This window comes from Eublepharis macularius, chromosome 1 (genome assembly GCF_028583425.1).
Source record: "Eublepharis macularius isolate TG4126 chromosome 1, MPM_Emac_v1.0, whole genome shotgun sequence".
NCBI lineage: Eukaryota > Metazoa > Chordata > Lepidosauria > Squamata > Eublepharidae > Eublepharis > Eublepharis macularius.
The window spans coordinates 240129964-240155772 of NC_072790.1; the positions used below are offsets into that span (position 1 = coordinate 240129964).

The 25809-nt window shown below is 48.4% G+C and overlaps 1 protein-coding gene across 2 annotated transcripts in view; it reads left to right on the forward strand.

The window, feature by feature from the left end:
- Positions 1-522: 522 nt before the first annotated feature.
- DENND4B (DENN domain containing 4B) overlaps positions 523-25809 on the forward strand; it is a 55788-nt gene continuing 30501 nt past the window's right edge. For both annotated transcript variants that reach the window (XM_054995009.1, XM_054995017.1), the window contains exons 1-11: positions 523-613; positions 10498-10814; positions 14156-14408; positions 14514-14583; positions 16045-16214; positions 17836-18077; positions 19657-19723; positions 20962-21020; positions 21179-21323; positions 23123-23298; positions 24244-24344. In XM_054995009.1, coding sequence (XP_054850984.1) covers positions 10516-10814; positions 14156-14408; positions 14514-14583; positions 16045-16214; positions 17836-18077; positions 19657-19723; positions 20962-21020; positions 21179-21323; positions 23123-23298; positions 24244-24344 — 1582 coding nt within the window. In that variant the 5' untranslated portion in view covers positions 523-613; positions 10498-10515. The remainder of the gene's footprint in view (positions 614-10497; positions 10815-14155; positions 14409-14513; positions 14584-16044; positions 16215-17835; positions 18078-19656; positions 19724-20961; positions 21021-21178; positions 21324-23122; positions 23299-24243; positions 24345-25809) is intronic.

The window sequence follows — 25809 nt, forward strand, 5'->3', positions numbered from 1 at the left end:
CAGAAAGTGCAAGACGAATAGAAAGTGCATAGAAACTTATACAAGCACTACATGAAATTCAAGCTAATAGAAAAGTATTTTCAGAATGTATAACAGCACAACTAAACTATAAAATAGCTCTCTTCCTCTCTTCTTAGTTGCTTATACCGAGACTTTAATGGCAAAGGTTTGGCACTGAAACCGTTGGCATGTCAAAACCATTGACATGGTTGGTTTGGCATAGCAAAACCATCGACAGCCTGAAAATCTTGTTAGTCTCTAAGGTGCCACTAACACCATTCCTTCTGGTGCGCCTGCGAGACGTTCCCAACGCTACTACTTCTTTTCCGAACAAAGAAGCGTCCTGTGGCGCTCGAAAGCTTGCTCGCGCTTCGCAGCTGTTGCACGCAGCCGGGCTGAGCCAGCTCCAGGAAGGCGGCGAGCTCGCAGGGCCTCCGATCCAGCAGCGGGCGCTGGAGGAGCCTCGGGGGGCGGGCGAGCAGGGGGGGCGGAGTGGAGCCAAGCAGGGAGCGGAGCAGCTGAGCCAGGCCGGCCGGGCTATGGCGTGGGCTGGTGGCTAGCAGGAGCGCGGGCGGGGGAGCCACGGGAGCAGCCAGCCCTGCAGGCAGCACAGGTAAGGGCGGGGCGGCGGCTGGGGGGGGGCAGATGGGGGGGCTCGCCTTGCCTTGCCTAGCCTTGCTTTGCTTGCATTCCCTCCCCCTTGAGCTCCTTCCCCCTCCCAGCTTCCCTAAACAACCCTCCCAAATCCAGGCTCGACCTCCTCTCCTCTCCCCTTCCTGCATTGCTCCCCTTGCATAGGGATACCCACCCCCCTTGCTTATTTCTCTCCCTCCCAGTGATGCTGCCGCCTCCTTTTTGCTTGCCCCCCCGTGATCCTATCCCCCCCCCCCAGCTGAGTTGACTTCAGGGTCTCACACCCCCTCCCTCCTTTCCCAGGCGATTTCCCTGAGTGACATTTCTCCCCCTCCCCATTTCAGTGTTTAGGGGGCTTAATCCTCTCCCGTGCTTTGGACAGGGACCCTCAACCCCCACCCCCACCCCCAATTTTTAGTTGCCTGGCTTGAGCCTCTAGCAATGGAAGGAAATTTTATGGCCCCCACTGGTGGCCTTTATGGCCTTTCCTTCTCCCCCTTTTGGTTTTATGTCTCCCCTTCCGCAGTTTTTTTTGGGGGGGGGGCTAGACGCACTTTCCCACCCACCCCACCTCCCAAATAAGGATCTGGATTGCTTCATGGGCCCTTCCCAGGACGCTTTCTTACAAAAATACATCATTTCCCCTCAGTCCCCCTCCCATGTTACTTTTCCAGAAGACTGCATATTCTTCCCCCCATTCCTCTGCGCCAGACACACTGATATTTCCCCCCTTTTTCTCCCCACAGAATTACTTCACTGACCCCTTCCAATGTCATTTTGAAAGGAATATTTACTCAACCCCCCCACCCCCACCCCCAACATGCCTACCTCAGACCTGTTGTTTCTGGAGACTCCCCAGTTATCGAGCAGATATAGGGCGGCTCCTTCATCTTCGGCCACCTCTCCCCTCTATGACTGGACCCCCACCCCACAGAACACCATATACTCTTAATCCACCCCCCCCCAGCCCTGTTTTCTCCTGACTCTACTTCCCCTCATTTTTCTCTCTCTTTTTTGGTTTGGACACAGCACGCGCACGCATACAGCCAGATACTGTTTGCTTGCACATTTTGAGGGACATCCCCCCCCTCTCCCCCCCAATGTCTGACAAGGCCTCGATCCCTGTCATCTGTCCCCCACTTAATTTTTGCAAACTCCTCAACCGCAACTCCATAGCCAGTTCCTCCATAGTTCCTTTACCAACACCCCCATCTTTTGTAGGGCTACCCCCTGTTGTGTCTCTGACTAGTATGCCCCCCCATGGCTTCTTATCTGGCTCCTTAAAAAGTTTTGCCTTTTTGAACAATCTCTCCCCCCACCCCGTTCCACCACAGCTCATTTTCTCTAGAACAGAGATTCCTTCAGTGCATACAAAACGGATGATTGCAACATACCAGTGGCTTTTTGAGTACTGAGGTGTGAGGAAGTGGGTGGTTATTTGAGATCATTTAAAACACTGGCAAAAGGCACGTTTGGGATATTTGACTTGCGGAACTCACTACCACAAGATGTGGGGTGGCGGCCCCTGGCTTAGATGGAGTTAAAAGGGGGGTTATGGAGAAGAGGTTGATCTAGTGGTGACCGCTGAATGGGACCTCGAGGTCCAAGGCCGAGCGGTCCCATTCCCTGCAGCTCGCCGGGTGACCTTGGGCCAGTCACAATCTCTTGGCCTAATCTACCTCACAGAATCGTGAAGATAAAATGGAAGAGACGAGAATGATATAAGCTGCCTTGGGGCCGCAATGGGGAGAAAGGTCAGGTGTAAGAAAAGTAAATAAATAAATATGACCGGCCACTGTTGGAAAAAGAATGCTGCGCTAGATAGACTCTTGGTCTGTTCCGGTGCAGCTTTTTAGATCTTGTGTTAGTCAGGCTGCTAGATAGAACCTCCGTATTCCAAGGCTGTCTACCTTTGAGTTGCTAGACGTTAGGAAGCACATAGAAGAAGCGGTCTTTTTGCTTTGATGCCTCCATTGCGGGCTTCCCTCCCCCCGGAGGCGTTTGTCTGGCAGCTGCTGCCAACTAGATGCCAGACTAGATCGATGGACCTTTGGACCAATGTGTTTGAGGCTCTTGTGCAATGCTCAGCAAGTATGTTTATTTACACTTATGCGCAGGCCAGAACCCTGCTCTGAATTCTGGGCCCAGATCACCTGTGGCTGTTTTGGGGAAGCGGGGAAAATGGGGATATGGGTATAAGGGTGTAACCACCTTCTGCATGGTTTGGAGGTGTGGGTTAGTGTCCTACATTAACTGTGACAACTCCTTTCCTGTTTCTCCCTTGCTCTGCAGCTTAGTTTCAGCCTCTAAAGACGTTTGTAGCTACACCCCTTCGCTTCCTTATGCCCTTCAAACTTCAGAATGGGGAACACTTGACCTCAAGTGACTTTTTCTCACTTTGGGACGGGTACATTCTTCTCTGGCCCACTTCCTATTTCTTTCCCCTAACAGAGGGGCTGACACCACCCAGCTCTCAATTGCCGTATAATTTTCATTTTCAAATAGCTGATGAAACATCTGTTCTCTCCCCCCCCCCCCGAAAGTGGAGGGCAGGGAAAGCTACTTCCCTCTCAGGGCTTGAGGGAATTTTCGCTCTGCTCATTTTTGCTTTTCTCTTGCCCCGTTCTTGGCACCAGAGAGGAACTGGAAATGTGCACGTTCCTCTCTCGGCCTGGGAGGAAACCTCTTGTTTGCAACGGAGTCCAATTTGAGTATTGGCAGCACAGAGATGTCTGCCTCCTTCATGGACATGAATATTTTGAGCAATTTCATATTTAGTTGCTGCTGATATCTGGGAGAGAAATAAATGCATATCCCACTGCGTCCATTCCTGCTAAGCTGGGCTATGTGACTGCTTCCATGAGAGCATAACAGCCCAGCCAGATCAAAGTTCATCTAGACAGATGTTTCAGTTCTGTCTGTCCATTAGCTACTGGTGTTCTGAGATATAGTGCCTCTGAACATGGAGGTTCCATTTAGTTCTCATGCACAATGAATCCTATCCATAAATTTGTCTTGGGTCTCTGTTTAAAGTCCTCTAAGCTAGCACCCTACGATAACCCAGGCTATCATACTTTGATCACATCATGAGAAGACAAGATTCTCTGGAAAAGTCACTAATGCTAGGGAAAGTGGAAGGCAATAGGAAAAGACAAAAACCTAAGACGAGATGGCTAGATTCAATAAAAGAAGCCATGTTCTCCAGTTTGCAGGATATGAGCAAGTCTGTTAATGGTAGGACATTTTGGAGGTCTTTCATTCGTAGGGTCGCCATAGATCGGAGGCAACTTGACAGAACATAACACGCAAGCTAGCAACCACCCTGTGGCAGTGAGTTCCACATGTTAACTGTGTGCCAAAGTCCTTCTATCTTGAATTCTGCTATCCATCAACTTTACCGGGTTGTAGAGTTTTTTTGAAGGACGGAGAAAAAATGTTGTGACTTGAGAACATTTCTACATGGAGTGAAGGTCTCTTTGTCTTCGTGCTCACCAGTGTCTTCTAGGGTGATCTTGAGATTTGCGTAGGAAATAGCAGGCAATAGAGTGTGGGTCATGGTGTGTGAACGTTGTATTCCCTGTGTCGTCATCTGTAGAACTGCCGCTCCTGTGCGCACGTAGCTGTGTGTATTTGTGCGATGGGGTGATTTACATGTGAGTTGCCTGCCGTTTCTTACACAGCGCATGCTTCCTGTGTAGAAGTCACTTTTATCCTCCTCGTTCGTTGTCCTTTACATAGCGGTATCAGTCAGCATCTGTGGCATTCCACACTGTGCCTTAAACAAGAAGCAAAGTCTCTGCCCCGAGGATCTTACAGTTTAGACAGAGGAAAGGGAGAAAGACGGGGGGGGGGTGCGAGGGAGAGGATATGTGGAAAAACTACTGCTTTTTTTGCGGCTGAATTTCTGAACATAAGAAAAGCCCAGCAGGTTTAGACTAAAGTTCCCTTTAGTCCGGTATTCTGTCTCCCACAGTGGGTAGCTGAGTGTCTCCAGAAACTGTATAAACAAGAGGTTGGATCCGGCTCATCTGTTCTGCAGGCCAAAGTGCTTCCCCTCCCCCACCCTCCTGCAGAGAGCTTTCTACTTGCACAAGAGGTCTCTTGCACCCAGAGGAATGCCCCTTGCACTGGGGGAGGGAGGAAACATCACTGTCAGGGGAAACAGATTTGCAGAATCCAACCCTGCGTCAAGAAGGCAAGCGGCCCTCTCTTGCCATTCTCTCCCTCGCCAGCAGCAATTAATTTCCAAAGATACATTGCTTCTGAAAATAGAGGTTTCATTTTTCATCATGATAGACAGCTGCTTAGCATCAGCTCGAGGCAGGGGCAAGCGCCGTGCAGTTAAACCCAGGGTTTTCAGGGATCAGGTGGGCTCTGAGCTGCGGTGAGAAGAAAGAGAACTATCTCGTGTGTCGGCAGATAGCGGTTCTTTCATTTCCTGCCTCTACCAGGTGCAGTTTGAAAAAAACAGGGTGGGAGCTCTTGCTTTAGAGGGCAGCTTCCTCACACATCCCCTTTTGTAGCAGAGAGGGTGGCCTTAAGCACACTTTATGATCCACCCATCTGTCTCCCTGATATTCTAGCCTTCTGCTCGCGAGGACTTGTGTCTTACATACAGGGACATTCCGAGGTGTGACTTGACCGCCATAGTGGCACAGTCCGAGGAGGACTTTAACTGTGCAACTTTGCTCTTGTGTGTTGATCACCCTGCTTGGACTGTTTAAATCCATTTTTCCATGTAAGAAAATAGGAATCAAAGTTTGGGGGCTGGAAAAGAAAGACAGAGAGCTTCTCCTTCCAACCCTAGATATTTTCCTGGAACTCGTTTCTCTCTTGTATAAAATGCACTATAAATTCATAGATCCAGAGGAGTTAGCCGTGTTAGTCTGTAGTAGCAAAATAGAAAAGAGTCCAGTAGCACCTTTAAGACTAACCCACTTTACTGTAGCATAAGCTTTCGAGAATCACAGCTCTCTTCGTCAGATGCATCTGACAAAGAGAACTGTGATTCTCGAAAGCTTATGCTACAGTAAAGTAGGTTAGTCTTAAAGGTGCTTCTGGACTCTTTACTATAAATTCAGTATCTGAAGAAGTGAGAAGTAACTCACGAAAGCTCATACCCTACCACAAATTTTGTTAGTCTTATAGGTGCTACTGGACTCTTGCTCTTTTCTATAAATTCAATGTACTTATTTTCGGTGCACGAGCCGAACAGCCTTTTCTGTACTTTCTCAAGCTTTGGCCACTGCTAAGGGAATTCCCAGTTTGGGTCTTGAAGTTTAGTTTCAGTTTAGCATAGGAAATTAAGAGTTGTGTTGTGCGGGCGTTCCGGTGTGCGCTTTGCACTATGCAAAGCAAACCTTTGTATATGTGGTCCCCTGTCTGCCTTTTGGAAGTGGTACCACTTGGAGGAGCTTGGAGGAGCCCTGGCAGAGGATCCCGAGTGCCAGATCTGGACTGCCGCTACCCTGCGTGATGTCAAGATCTTGATAACCTCGCTTAGGGCCCCTTCTTGCCCAATCAACTTCCTACCCACGCATACACATTTCCCTCTTTGTGGATCGTGGGGGTGGAGAGGCGTAAAGCACCTGCCGAGGGCATTACCTGGCAATTTCTGGGCCGAGAATTTAAATCGAACAACTTGCTATTCCTGCAGCAGAGAGGTGCCAGCAAGAGGTGGGAGTCATGTGGGCAAAGGGCTTAAAATAGAACAGTGGCTGACAGCAGGGTGGGAAGAGGACAAGCTATTAGTGCCCGCGTTTGAGGGCACGCAGAAGGACAAAAAAGACTGTAGCAACTGGCCATCCGCAGGACCTTGCAGGCGAAAGATATCTGCCTGCCCTGCATGGTGGATTCTGTTTCTGGGAATGGAGGGTGCAACAGGATTCCACTCCCAAGGTGTGGGGTAGCTGTCTCGTTATCTTTTCTTTAAAACTTTCCCGCCCTGGAGACCTGCGTTCAAATCCCCCACAGTGCCCCAAAGCTTGCTGGGTAATCTGTTGTGATCTCCCAGCAGAAACCTACTTTGCCGGGCTGTTGTGAGTGTGGAATTGGGAGCAGGGGAGAACGGTGTATGCTGTCCTGAGCTCTTTGGGATTCAAAGGTCACAGTCGTCAAAAGGAACGGTATAAATTCCTGTTTCCCCACCCCCTTCCAATGTCCTTAGGGCTCTGTGGCTGTTGTGTTTTGGCAAAGCATGAGGACACACAACAGAGTGGCAGAGGGGGTAGACAGAGAGTGCGAAGTTTAGTGGCATGTATGCAAGATGTTATTTCAGGTTGGGGAAACGGGAACTGTCCTGCCACCCTGCCACCCTCCCTAGGCCTGCATCAACTAGCGAAAAAGATGGGCTTTGTTGAGCGCATTGACAAGTTTGACCCCTTCGACCAGCTTCCTGAATGGGGGACAATGAGATGGTAGCGTGGACTGCCTCAGTTTTGGGAGGATTGCTTTTCTGGAAAGCTGCCTTATGTTAAAAAGTTCCCTTCAAATTTCCTTGCCACTGGACAAGACAGAGAGGGGGGGGGGAAGGCCTTTCTCCCTGCTGTGCTAGCTTTCTGTTTGTGGGGAGTTTTTTTTTTTAAGTGTGAAGAAACATTCAGTGCCGGGACCCACCACCTGGAGTTTCAGGGATGGAGAGAAGGAAGTATTTTCTGGTTTGTGGAAGTTGCTTCTGTGGAATGCAGTGGCCAACGCTGGTTCAGTTGACTTTCCAAGGGGATTAAACACACTCATGGAGGGCTAGTCCATCAATGGCTGCAGCCATTAGAGATAAATGGAACCTCCGTGTTCAGGGGCAGTATACCATTGAATATTAGTTACGATGGGCCGTAACAGGAGGCGGCCTTGGCTTTGGGTGTCTTGCTTCCAGGGTCGCCTGGCCACTGTGTGAAACAGGATGCTGGATGAAATGGGCAGCTCTTAGGTTATGAAACGATGGATTCTGCACTCAGTTCGTGCTTAAGCGTGTGTGAACCCGATGTTAAACTGCAGTCATTTCTACCAGCATCATCCCATTCTGTATCCACGAACTTTGTGAAAGTCCCCAAGAATTGAAACAATTCTTCTTTTGTGCACTTTCAAGTCACTGCAGCATATCGCCAGCAAGGTAGTCGCCTGGGGCGAGTTAAGAATCGCCTTTAGATAACCATCCAGGAAGGTTTGGTGAATGAGACCTTGTTGGTTCTTTGAATCTGTTGAGGTTATGAGCAGCAACATTCGTGTGTTTGTGTATGTGGTCAGTTGGCTAGTAAAGATTTTTGCAGGCTTCGAAGGAGTTGTGAGGCTGCCATGAGTAATCCTTATCCAGCCAGCATGCAAGTCCCTGGTTCGAATCACACCTGTGTTGTTGTTCTCTCCATCAGTGACCTGTACTACATGAGCTTGCTGGACCGACTCCGTATAAGACCGCTTTCCTGCATTGTGCAGGGGGTTGGACTAGATGACCCTGGAGGTACCTTCCCACTCTATGATTCTCTGTGTTCATTCATGCATAAATGCTCAGAGATGCTTATAAAGTGCTAAGTATTTTGTTGTATCTCTGTAGATACGAAATGTTGGTCCCTGCCCCTGAGTTTTGGGGTGGGGTCCTGCGTCATGGTGTGTGCCCCCCCCGCCTTACTGTCATTCTCTCCATTGGCCCATCCCAGTCTCATTCTGTAGGTAACCATAGCAACCTTACAGTCATATTTCCTTAGGTTCTTGCTGTCTTTGGTATGCGCATCTTCGACAACCTCTCCCTCTCACGTTTTGTCAAAATACAGCGCACGCACATTCGTTGCACAGTTCTGGGGAATGCCTTCCAGTGCGATTAGTGTCAGACGAGGATCTGGAAGGCCCAGGTTCGAATCCCCACTCTGCCACAGAAATTTGCTGGGAGGCCTTTGCCCAGTCACATCCTCTCTTAACTTAACTCGCTCAGCTCACAGGGTTGTTATAAGCATAAAATGGAGGACAGGAGACTGATTTAAGCTGCTTTGAGTCCCTATTGGGGAGAAGGGCCAGGGTATAAAATGAAGTAAATAAATACAAAAGTTATCTGCAAGGAAATGGGGTGAGCTGTGTGTGTTTGTTTGGGAGCGAGGCTAGTTCTCATTGAGGCAGTAAAACTTTGTCTGGGCTGTACCACTTCAGGCTGCAGGCCAAAAAAAGAACTTACACTGTTTTTGTGAGGTGGTTAATGTGTTGGACTACAATCTGAAAAACCAAGATTCAAAGCCCTGCTTTGTCACAGAAGAGCAAGATTTGGGTTCAGTAGCACCTTAAAAGACCAACTAGATTTCCAGGCCATGAGCTTTTGAGAGTCAGAGCTCCCTTTGTCTTGAAACCGAGAAATCTAGTTGGTCTTTAAGGTGCTATTGCACCTGAACCTTACTCTTCTATTACAGACCCACCTGGAACTACTTTGCCATGAAATTCACTGGATGGCCTGGGGCCGTTCTCTCTTTCTCTCAACCTAACCTACCTCACAGGCTTGTTGTGAAAATAAAACGAGGGAAAGGGACCATGTGTGCTACCTGGAGCCCCTTGGAAGAACCTCCCCGGTGATGCTGTGAATTGAATTTGGGATCTTTTGTTTGCGAAATTAGGCTGCCTGCCCCTGCAGGCCCCTCCCTTCCCCGTGCAGGTGGTGCCTGCTGGCCCTGTTGGCCTGTAGCACGCTGCAGGCCAGGGAAGCTACTGCAAGGCAGAGTGCCACCCTAGACTGCCAAAACGGCGGGTGTGGTGTGTGCACTTTATTATTTTCAAGTTGCCCTCCAAGGTGCTGGCTCAGCCAAGACACCCTTGGAAAAGCAGCAACATAAAAATTTCAGAAGTCAGCCTCGTAGCAGCGGCTCGGGGAGGTGGCTGCCAGAGGAAGTTCTGAGGTTCCTCCCTTCTTCTCTCGGACTTATTTTGAGCCACATCTCAGCTTCGAAACTCTCGTTCGTATTCTAAGGTTCAGGCATTCAGTGGTTGTGACGACTGTGCCTCTGAGCTTGTGCAGGGGGTCAGTTTATTCAAAGGGTGTCTCGAGGAAGGGATTTCGAGGCAAGCTTGAGCTGTTGCTGTTTTTCTCCTAAAAAATTCAAAACCGTTCATTTTGCCACTTCCTTTCCCAGCCTCTGCTAAGGTTCCTTTCTGCAGGTTCTGCCGATATCAGCAGGAACGCGATTCTGGCTCCTACTGACACTTCCTTCCTCTTTCGGATCCAGAGCTCTAACACTATGTTGTGGTTAGATCTTTCCTCTCTGCGAACTGAGCTACCTTGGCTCTGAAGGGATTGAGAAGGGTCAGTGTCCCAACCAGCATTGCGTCGCTGTGCCTGCCGTTGCGTTTTTACTTCCGAAGCTCCAGCAATTTGGCTGGAGTTAACGCTACCTTGCGGAGGCATGTGGAAGTTCACTTACTGGAAAAATGTTCTAGAAAAATGTTCTAGTGTGCCTACATGTCTCGGGGCATGTGGTGTGCTGGGTCAAGTGAGAATATTATTTACCTTAGGTGAGTAGTTGGCTGTAAAGCGAAGCTAGTAAAACAATAAAAATAAAACCATTGGCTTTTTGTTTTTAATACTTTGGATGCATTCTGCCTGGGGACTTCCCAAGCTGAGCGTATCGTGAGGTCTGTGATTCCCATCTGTGATCACGTGGTTTGAAGGGATACCTGTTGGTATGAGCAGGTGCTATTGGCTGTAGAAAGTTCCATCTCTATGACAACATGCTGTCCTTTCCACGGCAAATGTTCTGCCTGGAGTTCCCACGCGTCTCATTGGTTTGGGACCTTGAGGTTGCAATAGGAAGCAGGTACACTGTCTCTGCAGTACCTGCCCGGTGCATCTACGTATCTTGTGACCTTAGTTATTTCCTCGACCCTCCTGTTCCCCAGATGCCGTGAGCTGCCGCCATGACAGAGGAGCGGGCACCACAGCTGGTGGACTATTTTGTGGTGGCCGGCTTGGCGGACACCTCCAAGCCGCTCGAGGACGAAAACCAGCCGCCTCGGCTGTCCCGGCCCAGTGAGCCTATCACTGACGTGGCGGTCATCATCCGCTCTCAAGGCGAGGAGGTACCCCATGGCTTCACGTGCATCGAGCGCACTACGTCGGGAAACCCTGTGGAGCTCAACGCAGGCCTGCTCAACAACCCCCAGATGTACATCTGCTATAAGCGAGGGCGTGACAAGCCGCCCATTGTCGAATTGGGGTAAGTGCCCGGGTGAAGGGGTGGGCCGTGCTGGCATTTGTCATGGTGGGTGCATGCCCCGTCACACAACATGATACGTTAGAATGTTACTTAAGTGCAGCGGCACTTGAAAAATTAACAAGATTAGATTGCTAGATCAAATGAAGCCTGAATTCTCCCTAGAAACTAAAATGACGAAACTGAGGCTATCGTACTTTGGTCACATCACGAGAAGACAAGATTCTCTGGAAAAGTCAATAATGCTAGGAAAAGTGGAAGGCAGTAGGAAAAGAGGAAGACCTAAAACGAGATGGCTGGACTCAATCAAAGAAGCCACGTCCTCCAGTTTGCAGGATCTGAGCAAGTCTGTTAATGATAGGACATTTTGGAGGTCTTTCCTTCATAGGGTCGCCAGAGGTCGGAGGTGACTTGACGGCACATAACAGACACACACAATTTAGGGGAGAAAAAAGATGATTTTAAGATAATCTGGAGTGGTATCATAATTTATTTAATGGGATATTCATAATATAGCTCTTTTAAAAATGTTCTTTAATCGAATGGAGACCCATATCTGAAATTTGACTAAGGTATTGAATATCACTATTCAATACAGGATATTATCATTCAGAAATGGATTTAAATGAATGTATGTTAAATTGGACGGAAGCTCTTCCTCTTTTCTTGTCTTTTTCTTGTATCTTGTTTTATCTACTTGTTGTGTAAAAATATAAAATTATTTTTAAAAAAGAATTTTACTTAACATATGTGGCTGCCTTATGCTGGGCCAGGCTGTTGATATCCCACAGCATTGTCTACTCTGACCGGCAGCAGCTCTCTAAGGTCTCCGGTGAGGGTGGTCCTCTTCTCCCTTACATTTTTGAACGGGAGGTGCCCAAGATTGAACCTGGGACCTTCTGGGTGAAAAGTATGTGCTCTATTACTGAGCAGTTGTCCCTTAAACATAACACCTTCGCTGTGTACATAAGCGTATCCTGTTCGTTCTTCTAGGTAAGGATAAGTCTCTCTGTACGAGACATCTGACACGTGAAGAGCACGTGTCGGGAAATGCAATGTTAGCCGGGAAGAGTAGTTTAAAAAGACTGAGCTGGCAGCAGGGCAAAGGCTTTGCTCTACACTGGAGTGGTGTGAAGGGGCTGTGAAATGCCAGAAGGGAAACTTCAGCCCATTATAACCAGGCCCAAGCCCAGCTCTGGAAAGCAGCTCCAGCCCATTTCCGTTCCTCGCTGCCCTCTGGTTGCAATCCCACACAGTTTTAGACTAGAGGTGAAATTGACAGGGCCTTCAGGGAAGCGAAGATGAAATTGACAAACCCTCTGAGGAGCGATCTCTGCCAGCTCTGTCTTTTTAAACTACGCTTCCTGGCTATCATTGCGTCTCCCTGCACTTGACAAACACGTGCTAAGGCATCTCATGTAGAGAGACTCTTAGCCTTTTTACCAGCAGATGCCAGAACTTGAACTTCTTGGTCTGTGTGCAAATTGTGTGCTCTGCCCCAGAGCTCTTAATGCAGGAAGCTGCCATATACACTTATGCCCCAGCCTGCTCTTACACACTCTGAATAGGTGGCGGTTCTCAAAGGTCTTGATGATGATTTTTTAGTGCTCCCTAAAAATTTTAAAGATGAAATAGCGGGGATTGACCTGAGGACTTCCAGCAAGTCGAGCCGATACTCTGCCCCAAGTTATGGGTCATTTCCTGGTATACGGGCAGGCGAGCGTGTGCAACTGTTGTATATCAAGTCTGGTCACCTGTTGTTTCTGCCAAGTGGTGGTGGCTGTTGGGCAGGTCTTTCCCTGCACTTGCTACCCACAATACTTTTCAATGGAGATCCCAGATGCGATCTTTGGCTCCTGCCGTGTGCATTCCATAGATTTATATTCTATATTATATTCCATAGATTTATATTATATTATAATATAATGAGCTTTCATGAGCTATAGCTCACTTCTTCAGTATCTGAAGAAGTGAGCTGTAGCTCACGAAAGCTCATACCCTACCACTAATTTTGTTAGTCTTACAGGTGCTACTGGACTCTTGCTCTTGGGAATCTAGTTGGTCTTTACGGTGCTATTAGACACGGCTCTTTTCTGGTTAGCTCTCTTTTGTTGCCTTTTAATCCTCAGTTACGAGGTTTTCTTTTTCTTTTTTTCTGTTTTCTTTGATTTCTCAATGGTATGATGATTTTGCGTCCAATGGCCAGAGGGCTAGCGAAGCCCCTGCTCTCTGTTGTAAACCTGCCCCCCAGCTACTTGCTTGGTACCAGTACTTCTGCTTTAGCAGCTCTCCAGCTTCTGCTGCAAACACCCATTGGCCTCCTTTCCTCTTGTTGATCCCCTTGGTGCGGAGACCTCTACCCACTATATAAATGAGTAGGCTGGTGAATAAAAGAAACAAGGAATAGGTAAAGCTGAGTGTATTTGGCAAAGCCAAGAATTTTGCTGGTGGGTGCTTTGTGAGACAGCACGGTGTAGTGGTTAGTGCAAGGCTAGGGTCTGGGAGTCCAGGTTCAAATCCACCACTCTGCCGTGGAAGCTTGCAGGTGATCTTGGCCCGGGCATGCACTCTCAGCCTAACCTACCTCACAGGGTTGTTGTGAGGATAAAATGGAGAAGGGGAGAATGTTGTCCTCACTGGAGAGAATAAATGAAGTAAATAAACTATCTCATTTCAAAAATAAAACCCTTCAAATTCTGCATTTCCTACACCTAAGCGTTTCTCGCCTGCTCTAATCAAGCTGCACTGTACCTTTGCATCCCAGTTTGGTGTAGTGGTTAAGAGCGGCAGGACTCTAATGTGGAGAGCCAGGTTTGATTCTCCACTCCTCCACTTGAAACCACCTGGGTGACCTTGGGTTAGTCACAGCTCTCTCAGAGCTCTCTCAGCCCCACCCACCTCACAGGGTGATCCTTGAGGGGATAATAATAATAACATACTTTGTAAACCGCTCTGAGTGGGCGTTAAGTTGTCCTGAAGGGTGGTGTATAAATTGAATGTTGTTGTTGTTATAACTCCCTTCTTTGCAACACCCCTCCCACCTTCTGGCTGGGATAAAAGGGTGCAGAGATCCCCTTTCCTACTTGTGTCAGACTAAAGGAGCTTTAACTCTCAAAAGCGTATACAATGGAAATCTTGTTTGCCTTTCTCTTTAAGCTGCTACTGGACTCAAATCCTGTACTTGAAACAAGTTTCTAGTCCTTGAGGATATGAGAATAGGCTTTGCTCTGTGCGACCATGTCCTCAGCCCTCTTTGTTGGGAACAAAAAACTTTAGTTCCTGAATCCCACCCACCTCCCTGCTGCCCCGTTTCTGATGTTTTTGCTCTGCTTCCCGTTCTCTAGGGTTCACTATGACGGGAAAGACCGCCCCAAGCCAGGCTACAAAATCATCGACACGACTCCCTACAGCCACTCAGCCAACCTGACATCCGGCGGCCCGGGGCACCAGCGTACCTTCCTGACCTACCGGCGGGCCAGCGAGGGTCAGGCGTACAGTGCGCTGGGCGTCACCGATATTTGCCTTATCATGCCAAGCAAAGGGGAGGGCACTCCGCATACATTTTGCCGTGTGGACCGGAATCTCAACGCTGGCATGGTGGGTACTGGAAGAGTAGGGAGGTAGCTCGGGGAGACTGGCTGGAGTGGCTTGGGTCTGCCCATTTCCTTCTCACCTTACCCCCCCCTCTTTCTATCCCTGCAGTGGGGCCCAGCTCTCTTTCTCTGCTACAAGAGGGCGCTGGCCAAAGGGAATATGCTGGTGTATGAAGCAGGTAGGTAGCTTCACGTGGACGACGAACAGAGCTCTTGACCACCACGATGCACGTTGTTTCCCAGAGCTGCAGTAATCTGCCGATCAGTGGTTGAGATTGAAACTTGTTTAGATAAACTGAGAGATGTCCCCGGTTCATCCATCAGTATCTTTTTAGCTTTTAAAAAACTATTTTAAATACATGTGTGTGTGTGAAATGGATGTGTGACAAGTGCCATTGTGGAAGAAATGTTGAGAGTTGGGAATGCTTGCCGAGAGCAAGCACAGTGGTGTGGTCAAAGAGCCGGGCTAAAATTTGGGAGGTTCGGGTTTGAACCCCCGCTCTGCTTGCTGAGTTACCTTGGGCCTATGAAAACCAAAGCTAAAAGACATACATAAACCACAGAGGCGGCAACTAAAACGTAAGGCAGGGTCATTGAAGGTAAGCCAGACAAAATGGAGAGATCTTCACCCACTGACATAAGACGGCGGAAAACAATGGACTGAACCTCATATGATTCATCATGAGCTGAGATTTCTTTTAATAAGGTGACAGCCTCGTTGCTATTTATTTTTTAAAGCCCTTCCTCGCATCAAGTAGCTTTTTTTTTAAAAAAAGGTCTTGCAGCTCTTAAAAACCAGTACATCTTTTTTTTTTAATCCACAGAAGAAAAAGAAGGATTGTTGCAATTAAACTGATTGGGGATAATAATGACGCTGACTTGTTAACCGCTCTGAGTGTGGCACTAATCTGTCCTGAATAGCCGTATATAAGCACAAGGTGGTGGTGGTGGTGGTTATATAGCAGTGTTTCAGAGTGTTGGGTTATGATTGGGAAGGCCTGGGTTCCAATCTTCCCTCAGCCACGGAGCTCACTGGGTTACCTTTGGCCAGTCAATCTCTCGGCTTAATTTACCTCAGACTGGGTTGGATCTGATGGATCCATTCTAGGACTTTCTCTTTGGTTTGGTGTAGTGGTTAAGAGCGCGGGACTCTAATCTTTTAAAAAAAAATTGTTGTACTGATGTATGCATTAATATTACCTCCACATACAGTCTATACTTCATGTACATTTACATATAGAATAAATTTAACAATCCATACATCCTATACAAGCTTGTTTCCCCCCAGATTAGCGGGACTCTAATCTGGAGAGCTGGGTTTGATTCCCCACTCCTCCCCTTGAAGCCAGCTGGGTGACCATGGGTCAGCCACAGCTCTCTCAGAGCTCTCTCAGCCCCTCCCACCTCACAGGGTGTTTTGTTGTGGGGATAATAATGACATACTTTGTAAACTGCTCTGAGTGGGCATTAAGTTGTCCTGGATGATGATGATGATGATGATGATGATGTTAGCAGAAAGAGGTACATGAGATCACGCACAGTGTTCTCAGCATGGCTGCCTGTCGAAAAAAGGAGGGATGAATGTTTTGGATGAAGACAGACGAAGTATCTTGAGGGCGTTTCTCTCTTCCCTTCCCCAGGTTTGCTTAGCCGCTACCCCGAGGAGGATACCGAGAGTTTTCCGCTGCCTGAATCCGTGCCTGTTTTCTGCTTGCCGATGGGAGCCACCATCGAGAGCTGGCCAGCGGAGACCAAGTACCAGCTGCCCGTATTCTCCACCTTTGTGCTGACCGGGGCCTCGGGGGACAAGGTAGTGTGAAACGGGCGGGAGGTGGATCTGGAAAAGGTGGGCTGCCCTGAAGAAACAGGAAAACAGCTGTGCCAGCAAGAATGACGAACTATAAAGTTGCCCAGCTGCCAGAGTTGCATCTCAGACCTGAATTAAAGGGAAGGGGTGTGTCCCCATCTCGACAGGATGTTTATCTGGGTGGAGTTGGCACAGACAGGCAACCACACAGACTGGTGTGGTAATAACTGGCATTTATAGACACCTGCTGAGCGCTTCGTTATTATTTTGTGCTCCTTGGGGGCTGTGGCTCAGTGGTGGAGTATCTTCCTGCCATGAAGAAGGTCTCAGGTTCAGTCCCTGGTTTCTCCAGTGAAAGAACTAGGCAGTAGATGATGCCTAAGACTCTAGAGAGTGGCTGCCAGGCTGTGTAGAAAATAATGACCGTGATGGACCAAGGGTGTGATTTAGTATACGGCAGCTTCATGTGTTCACTTCATGGGCACCATAGGCAACTATTTGCCAAGCCTGGTGTTATGTGCAGACCCTACCCCTTTGTCCCTAGATGTGCAGGCTGCTGACCCTACCCTCTTGCCCCTGGGTGTGCGGGCTTCTGACCCCACCCTCTTGCCCCTAGGTGTGTGGGCTGCTGATCCTACCTTCTCGCCCCTGAGTGTGCGGGCTTCTGACCCTACCCTCTTGCCCCTGGGTGTGTGGGCTTCTGACCCCACCCTCTTGCCCCTAGGTGTGTGGGCTGCTGATCCTACCTTCTCGCCCCTGAGTGTGCGGGCTTCTGACCCTACTCTCTTGCCCCGGGATGTGCAGGCTTCTGATCCTACCCTCTTGCCCCTAGGTGTGCAGGCTGCTGATCCTACCTTCTCGCCCCTGGATGTGCGGGCTTCTGACCCTACCCTCTTGCCCCTAGGTGTGCGGGCTTCTGACCCTACCCTCTTGCCCCTGGTTGTGTGGGCTGCTGACCCTACCCTCTTGCCCCTGGGTGTGCGGGCTTCTGACCCCACCCTCTTGCCCCTAGGTGTGTGGGCTGCTGATCCTACCTTCTCGCCCCTGAGTGTGCGGGCTTCTGACCCTACTCTCTTGCCCCGGGATGTGCAGGCTTCTGATCCTACCCTCTTGCCCCTAGGTGTGCAGGCTGCTGATCCTACCTTCTCGCCCCTGGATGTGCGGGCTTCTGACCCTACCCTCTTGCCCCTAGGTGTGCGGGCTTCTGACCCTACCCTCTTGCCCCTGGTTGTGTGGGCTGCTGACCCTACCCTCTTGCCCCTGGGTGTGCGGGCTTCTGACCCCACCCTCTTGCCCCTAGGTGTGTGGGCTGCTGATCCTACCTTCTCGCCCCTGAGTGTGCGGGCTTCTGACCCTACTCTCTTGCCCCGGGATGTGCAGGCTTCTGATCCTACCCTCTTGCCCCTAGGTGTGCAGGCTGCTGATCCTACCTTCTCGCCCCTGGATGTGCGGGCTTCTGACCCTACCCTCTTGCCCCTAGGTGTGCGGGCTTCTGACCCTACCCTCTTGCCCCTGGTTGTGTGGGCTGCTGACCCTACCCTCTCGCCCCTGGGTGTGCGGGCTTCTGACCCTACCCTCTCGCCCCTGGGTGTATGAGCTGCTGACCCTACCCTCTTGTCCCTAGGTTTACGGTGCCGCTATCCAGTTCTACGAGCCATTCCCTCGGGAGCGCCTCTCAGAACGGCAGTGTATGTGGCTGAACCTACTCACTGTGGTCGACCGGCGCCCCATCACCAGCAAGTCCGTGCAGACCCGCAAGAGCATTTGCGTCTTGTCGCACTGGCCTTTCTTCGACGTTTTCTGCAAGTTCCTCACTTTCCTCTACCGCTACAGCATCTCGGGGCCCCATGTGCTTCCACTTGAGGCGTAAGTTGCAGTGGGGTGAGAAGGGGACCTCTGCATCAGCCTGCATCTGGTCTGCGGCTATAGCAGAATGAGGTGGGAAGGTGATGGTAGAATGGCTTGAACCGATTCAGACTGTGTAGATGGAGGATCACGTTTTTAAATGCCCCTTTTCCTTGAAAAAACAAACCTTGCAGCAGAAAACTAGAAAAACAAGTGTTCAAACTAAATCCTTTCTCCCCGATGTGCTACTTTTCAGTTTGCAGGGTTTTTTTTTTAACTACAAAGGAGCATTTGCAAAATGTACCCTCCAACCTGCAGTCTATCGTTGACACCTTAAAATTATGCACCCTCCTGCTCTACGTGCATGCCAACTCACAGGCTGGAAAAGCCGAGGGCTCTTCCTCTACTGTAGGATTAGTCAAATCTATAAAGGAAGGAATAAGCTATCAAGGGCTGCAGTTTGGAAATGTTTGCAGTGGCTTTGGTTCTGGGCTGTGTACAAAATGCTGATCTTAACCTACAGAACTCAAAAATCTGTGTGTTCTGATGATCTTGGGGGAACATTTCCTCCCCATTTCCCCGTATAAACCCCTCTGAGGCTGAAGTCCTGCTAAGGAGGCCTTGATGAAAATACCATCTTAAGAAGTACAGGTAAAGTTGGTTTGTGTGCGGTGCAGGGCCTCTTCAGTTGTAGCCCCATAATGCTCTATCGCCTACTTTTGGGATGCCCGCACAGCAAATTTTCTTCCGTTCATCTGATGAAAGTTGAGGGCCTTCCTTATCTGTTGTGCCTTGGGCCAGTTTGATGTAGTGGTTAAAAGCAGCAGGACTCTAATCTGGAGAGCCAGGCTTGTTGTGGGGGTAATAATAACACACTTTGTAAACCACTCTGAGTGGGCGTTAAGTTGTCCTGAATGGCAATATATAAATCCAATGTTACTATTATTGACAGCTAGTTTGGTGTCGTGGTGAAGAGCAGCAGGACTCTAATCTGGAGAGCCAGGTTTGATCCCCCACTCCTCCGCTTGAAGCCAGCTGGGTGACCTTGGGTCAATCACAGCTCTCTCAGAGCTCTCTCAGCCCCACCCACCTCACAGGGTGATTGTTGTGGGGATAATAATAATACACTTTGTAAAACACTCTGAGTGGGTGTTAAGTCGTCCTGAAGGGTGGTATATAAATCGAATGTTGTTGTTATTATTACCAGTGCATGTTTCTGCTATCATTTGGTGCAAGATCATTGGGAAGAAGTTCCACTGTTACAGAAAGGGGTCAGAATGACCCACCTCTCTGGTTCTCTCTTTAGGGTTTTTTTTAATAGTACAGGATACACTGTGATTAAATTTTTTTATCTTGAAAAATTATATTTTTAAAAAAACTAGCATAAATGGTCGTTATTACGTGTCGCTGACTTTTCATACGATGCCTTCAGGCTCCTCATCTACCTGGCAGGGGAATTAACATGCCTTCCCACTAATTGTAGCCGTTCAAAGTAGCTATTAAGGCCTGATTGTAAAGGGTTGATATTTAGGATTTTTGTTGTTGCTGCTTTGCCTGGATGTGTTTCTTCCCTGTGACTTTTACATTGTTTGCTTTTTAGACACATTTCCCATTTCATGCACAACGTCCCTTTCCCATCTCCACAGAGGCCCCGGATTCTGGTTCAGGTAAGAACAAGGGGGTGACCCTAGCTCTTGGCTTGTACTGGATCCACCTGGGCGATCAACAGTGAATATTCTCTTCCCAACACATAAACTCTTGGCCAGAAATGACTTAAATAGCTTGTCGATGAATTAGAGCACAGGATATACCTATCGGGTGTGTATTGGAATGGGCACTGGCCAATATATGCCTCTATTCAAAGACGCCTTTTTAATAGGGCTGCCTTTTGACCTAAACGTGGGCTGGATAGCCAGTGACATTGACTCCACTGAGTCCCAAATAAAGCTGAGATGAAGGGTTCTTTAACCTCTTCTTTCCCGTTGGGAATGGCAGTGGGGCCTTTGGGAGATCCCTTACCTTTTCCCTGAATATGGAAACAAGAAGATATAGTTGCATGCTGCCCCACTTATAGAGCCCTTTGCCAGGTCTGCTGCTGTTCTGGAGCCCTTTGCCAGGTCTCAGTCTCTGAGCCACAAAGTCAAGGCTCATTGTGTTCTCTATCCGATCAGATGTCTCCTTATGACAGCTTGCTCCTTTATTTAATTTTTAGAATTTTATTTGAAAAAATAGAAATAAATATAGAACATGCATAGAGCCTTATACAAAATACAGAATACTAAATTTCAGCTACAAGAGAAAAATATTTAGAATATATAGTGATAGATACATAGAAAATATAAGCAAGATATATAACACAACTAAATTTCATAATGTTACTCCTCTCCCTCGATTGGTCTGTTATACAGAACCCTGACCCGCTATAATCCTTCTAGATAGAATATAACATATTTTTAGGGTTGGGGGGGGGTTCAACACAAGGTAAAACTTTAAACATTTTAGAAAAGAGTTCAGTAGCACCTTTAAGACTAACCAACTTTATCGCAGCATAAGCTTTCGAGAACCACAGCTCTCTTGGTCAGATGCATCTGACGAAGAGAGCTGTGGTTCTCAAAAGCTTATGCTACAGTAAAGTTGATTAGTCTTAAAGGTGCTATTGGACCCTTTTTGATTTTGCCACTATAGACTAACACAGCGAACTCCTCTGGATTTAAATATTTTGTATTCAACATTATATTCAGACTCATAATATTTAATATATTAACTTATCAGTTTAACTCTTTAGCTTAACTATTAGTCTAAATTTAATAAATTGACCTATTGTGTATTCTGGAGCCCTTTGCCAGGTCTCGGTCTCTGAGCCACAAAGTCAAAGCTCATTGTGGCTCTCTCTTTATCCGATCAGATGTCTCCATATGACAACTTGCTCCTATGCCAGCCTGTTTCTTCGCCACTGCCACTGAGGTATGAAGAACAGTGGAAAACGGTGCGTGAGTTGGGAGGGTCAGTGCTGGCACACGTGGGCATCATCCGAAGGGGTCCTGAGACACATTCCTTGGGCAGCATCCTGCTAGAAGAGGGGGATAGCATAAAACCATTCCTCGTCTGCCCTTCCCCTGCAGTGGAGCCAGTTTCCTCACCCTGCTGCAAACGCTGGGCCCTGAAAATGCCATCGCTCTCCTTGTGGCGGTTCTTACGGAGCAGAAGTTACTGATCCACTCTCTGCAGCCGGACGTCTTGACCAGCGTAGGCGAAGCCCTGGTCTCTGTGAGTTGCATTTCTTTCCTGGGGGATCTGCCCCTGCTCACTCTTATTTTCCAGCTTCCCATTAAAGCCATTAAAACAAGATCTGGCTAGCTGTGAATGTTGTCGTTTGCATCTGTCTGATTTTCTGTTACATTCATATCTTGCCTTTCATCCCTGGAATTCCAAGGACGAGGTCAAACCCAGGCCTCCTGAATTTCAGTGCTGTCCGGGCGGGTGCCAGAGTTTCTGGCGCCTGAGGCCGGGGGCAGCTTCAGGGCTGTTGCTGCCCCCACGCGCACATGCAAAGCGCCCGCGCTCGCACCTGGGCTGCGTGATGACGTCACTGTGTGTGATGTCATCACACAGCATGCCGCTGTGAGTCAGCCCCATTGGCGTGGCAGGCAGCTGGGAAAGCGCACGGGTGGTCTCCCAGCCCTCCCGCTCAGTTGCCCCGCGCCGCCCCGGCTGTCTGCTGCGCCTGGCCCGCAGCTGCGTGTAGGCGACGGCGGCGGCAGCATGGGGCAACTGAGTGGAAGGGCTGGGAGGCTGCCTGCTCAGATTGCCCCATGCTGCCGCCACCAGCACACGCTCCCGGCCGGGCGCAGCAGCTGCGGGCCAGGTGCGGCAGGTGGCCGGGGCAGCACTCAGGCGGCTTCTCAGCCCTCCTGCTCAGTTGCCAGCTCCACAACATGTGCCCCCGCCCCCGGTGCCCCCTCCGGCGCCTCAGCGCTCGAGGCGGCTGCCAGACTCGCCTTCATGGATGTGCCGGCTCTGACTGCTGTATTGCGTGCAGAGAAAGAAGGGTGGGTGTCTCTTAGAATGGTACAAGGAGACCCTTTCCAGAATAATTCTGTTTAGAGGATTTGGGGTAAGCTGGAGGGGTGGGGGTGGGGGGTGATGTTTTTCACTTTCACCATCAGTGGACTTGCTAGGACCAGTAGGGGATAGAATATTGGGTCCCTTGATTCAGCCACAAAATGCTTTGGGTTGTAACAGAATGATTATCCACGTCTCATTAAGACTTCCAACCGTTCAGATTAAAGATTTTATCTTATATTCTGAGCAATGTTCAGACCTTGACGTGAGACTTGAAAATGGATTTCCCTCCTTTTAGTGAAACTGTCAGTGCAAAATAATTTCTTCTTGCAGTATTCTCCTCACCAAGACACAGAGATTCCTCTTAAGAGTTTAATAATTTTTTTTTATTAAAATAAACTCTGGTCTTTTTAATAAAACAAGAACATTTATCTGATACTGTCCACTATTTTTAATCGGCTGCCAAAAATGAAAACACCTGTGTAGTTATATAACATGCTAGGAAAAAAAACTACAGTAAAGTTCATACAGAGGTCACTAGAATGCATGTGTATCACTAAGTATATTGTGCTCTAAGCCATATTTCCGTGACAAGGTGGTCTTGGGTCTTTCGTTCACTTTCAATCTAACCTACTTCGCAGGGTTGTTGTTGGGATAAAGGAGGAGAGGGAGCCACCGATGCTGCCTGAACTGCTCAGGGAGGGGGGGAATAGGAATAAATAACAGTAAAGTTTTTTTCCTGGACTTGTACCTCTTACAACATGTTCTTTCAGAAAGAAAAATTCCTGTGCTTAGGGGGGAAAACCCAGCATGTCAGGAAAAAGTCTAGGCTTGAATGCCTGATGAGCTAGTTTTCTCCATGAAGGGAGAATTTATTTTAGGCACCGTTCACAGCTAGCAAAGAGAGGACAGAGTACAGGGCTCCGCTGCAGTATTCTGGCATATTATCTTCCTTTCCTGGCTGAATGCCAGACCTGAATCCCCTTTTGTGTGTGTTCTTGCAGATAATTTTCCCCTTGCACTGGCAGTGCCCGTATATCCCACTGTGCCCGCTCACTCTGGCCGACGTGCTGAATGCCCCGGTGCCCTTCATCGTGGGCCTCCACTCCAGCTACTTTGACCTCTACGACCCACCTCATGATGTCATCTGTGTCGACCTGGACACCAACACCATCTTCCAGTGAGTCTTGCCTGCAGGCGGGAGCTGATGTTAGCCACCCGTGCCCCTCCTCCTGCTCAGGGTCCGAATTCCTCGCTTTCTCCTTGCCATCCTTGGTGGGGCAGGGAGGGTCTGTCGTTCCAAAGCGTCCCATGCATTGCACACACAAGAGTCAGTAGCTGGCGCTCCGGGTGCTGTTCCACATGGAACTGCAAAAAAAGGGGGGGGGAAGGCGGTGTAAGAAGTAACAGAAACAAAAGTAACGCTGCACTAAGATGGAATCAAGAGTAATGAATAGAACAGTTGTAATATCAGATTATATATTTATATCTGTGAATGAATCCAGTAAGTATTAATTATACGCTAACATCTTTGATTAGAGAAAAGACTTTGATTAAATACTTAATCATAGGAGCCTTGTGGCGCGGTGTGGTAAGCGGCAGTACTGCAGCCCAAGCTCTGCTCACGACCTGAGTGTGAACCTGGCGGAAGCTGGGTTCAGGTAGCCGGCTCAAGGATGACTCAGCCTTCCATCCTTCCGAGGTCGGTAAAATGAGTACCCAGTTTTCCTGGGGTTAAAGTGTAGATGACTGGGGAAGGCCATGGCAAACCACCCCGTAACAAAAATCTACCAAGAAAACGTCGGGATGCGACGTCCCCCCATGGGTCAGTAATGACTCGGTGCTTGCACCTTTACCTTTACCTAAATACTTAATCACATGAAAACCTCTTATTGACGTTTTGCTCGAAACAGAAGTAAACGCTCATTGGATCGGGTTGCAAGTTCTCTCCTCTTGGTTTCCATCACCACCTCCGTCTGATCCTCGGGCAGTGGTTGCCGTCCATACCTAATTTGGAGGATTTTAAGGGAGAGCCTTTGCGAGTAGGGGGCAGGTGGGGTGTCTTGGCCAGGTGGGGTGTAAGCAGGAGACACTAACCGTACGGGCAGTTTTGCTCTGCGCACAGGAGTGAGGAACGGAAGCTGCTCTCGCCGCGGTCCCTGCCTCGGAAACCGTGCAAAGTGTTGTTGGCTTCGCTGCACTCCCAGTACCAGCAGCTGGATGAAAGTGAGTAAAAGGGGTGGAGGAGAACTTGGCGCAGGGGTGAGAGAGATGGGATGGAACTTCAGGACTGCAGAATTCAGTCTGGTACACCGAATGCTGTTGCCCAAAAGTGTTTGGGGAGGTTGTATTGCACAGGGGTCATTTCGTAGAAAAAGAGCTGGAGGGACTCATTAGCATAACTCATTAGCATATTCCACGCCCCTTGCCAGCACCTGAAGTGTGTCATTGGCATAACTGGTTTGCATATGCCACACCCCCTGACATCACCTATTCCAGCTATTTTGGACCCAATCCTGGCCATTCAGGGCCGAAATTGGGCCCAAAATGGCAAAAAGGGGCTGAAAAATGGCCGAAAAGGGGCCCAAAATGGTCAGGATCGGGCCGCTGCTGAGTGGGAGAGTGATGCACCACCTGTCAGAGGCCCGATCCAGGCCGTTTCAGTCCCAATCCAGGCCAAAACAGGCCCAAAATGGCCGAGAGTCAGGTGGGCGGGGCCACCTGACATGTGACTTCTTTGGGGAACTGCCGGAACTGTGTTCCGGCGCGTTCCCCCTCGAAATGAGCCCTGGCATCGCAAAGGGGCAATGGTTCTTTTCTTCTGAGAGATCCAGAAGCAATGCTTGGGGAAGGAAAACTTTTTATTTTATTTAAAACGGATTTTATTAAGGTGCCACTGGACTTGAATTGAGATTTTATTTAAGAAGCGGTAAGTAGCCTGCAGAAGAAAACCGCATGTACAGAAGAATGAATGCAAGAGAATTCATATGCTTACGTCCTTTCAGCTGTCAGAAATCTCAGGAAGGCAGCAATAGAAGGACCCCCTCCAAACATACCAGGGAGCTGTGCTGTACGGTTTGTCGGGGGGGTGCGTTCATTGTCATCTTCCCAGCAGCTGAAGGGATGTAAACATATTGTTTTCTTGCATTGATTCTTTTGTAGGCTACCTTGAGCTACTTGAATAAGATCTGTTTTCTTTTATTGTGTGTTTTTTGTTTCCATATCAGAGGATATGGCTTTACAGGGATACAAGATAACTAATGGATACTATATTAATGATAATAATAGCTAAATAATAGCAGATATATATCTATATGTTTAGATATAGATATATCCTTCTGCTGTTGTTTAAATGGTATATCAGATGTCAATACTGGTATCGTCTGAAACAAAAATAACATTCGAAGTAGAACATTCATCTTGATTCTCCCCATCAAAGACAATTGTAGTTTTTCCCATCTTAAGAAGTCTTTTTTGATTTCTTTCCGTATCTTATCATAATTATTATGAAATAACATACAGTTCATATTTGACAGCATAATACCCAAATATGTTACCTTCTTTTTTACTTTAAAACCTGTTTTTTCCCCACCAAGACAGATTGTTCTTGTATTTTTTCTTTACTCTTTATTCCCTTTTTATCAATTGTTCTTTAAAAACTTTTTTTAATTAAAGAAAGCTCTGCTTTTTG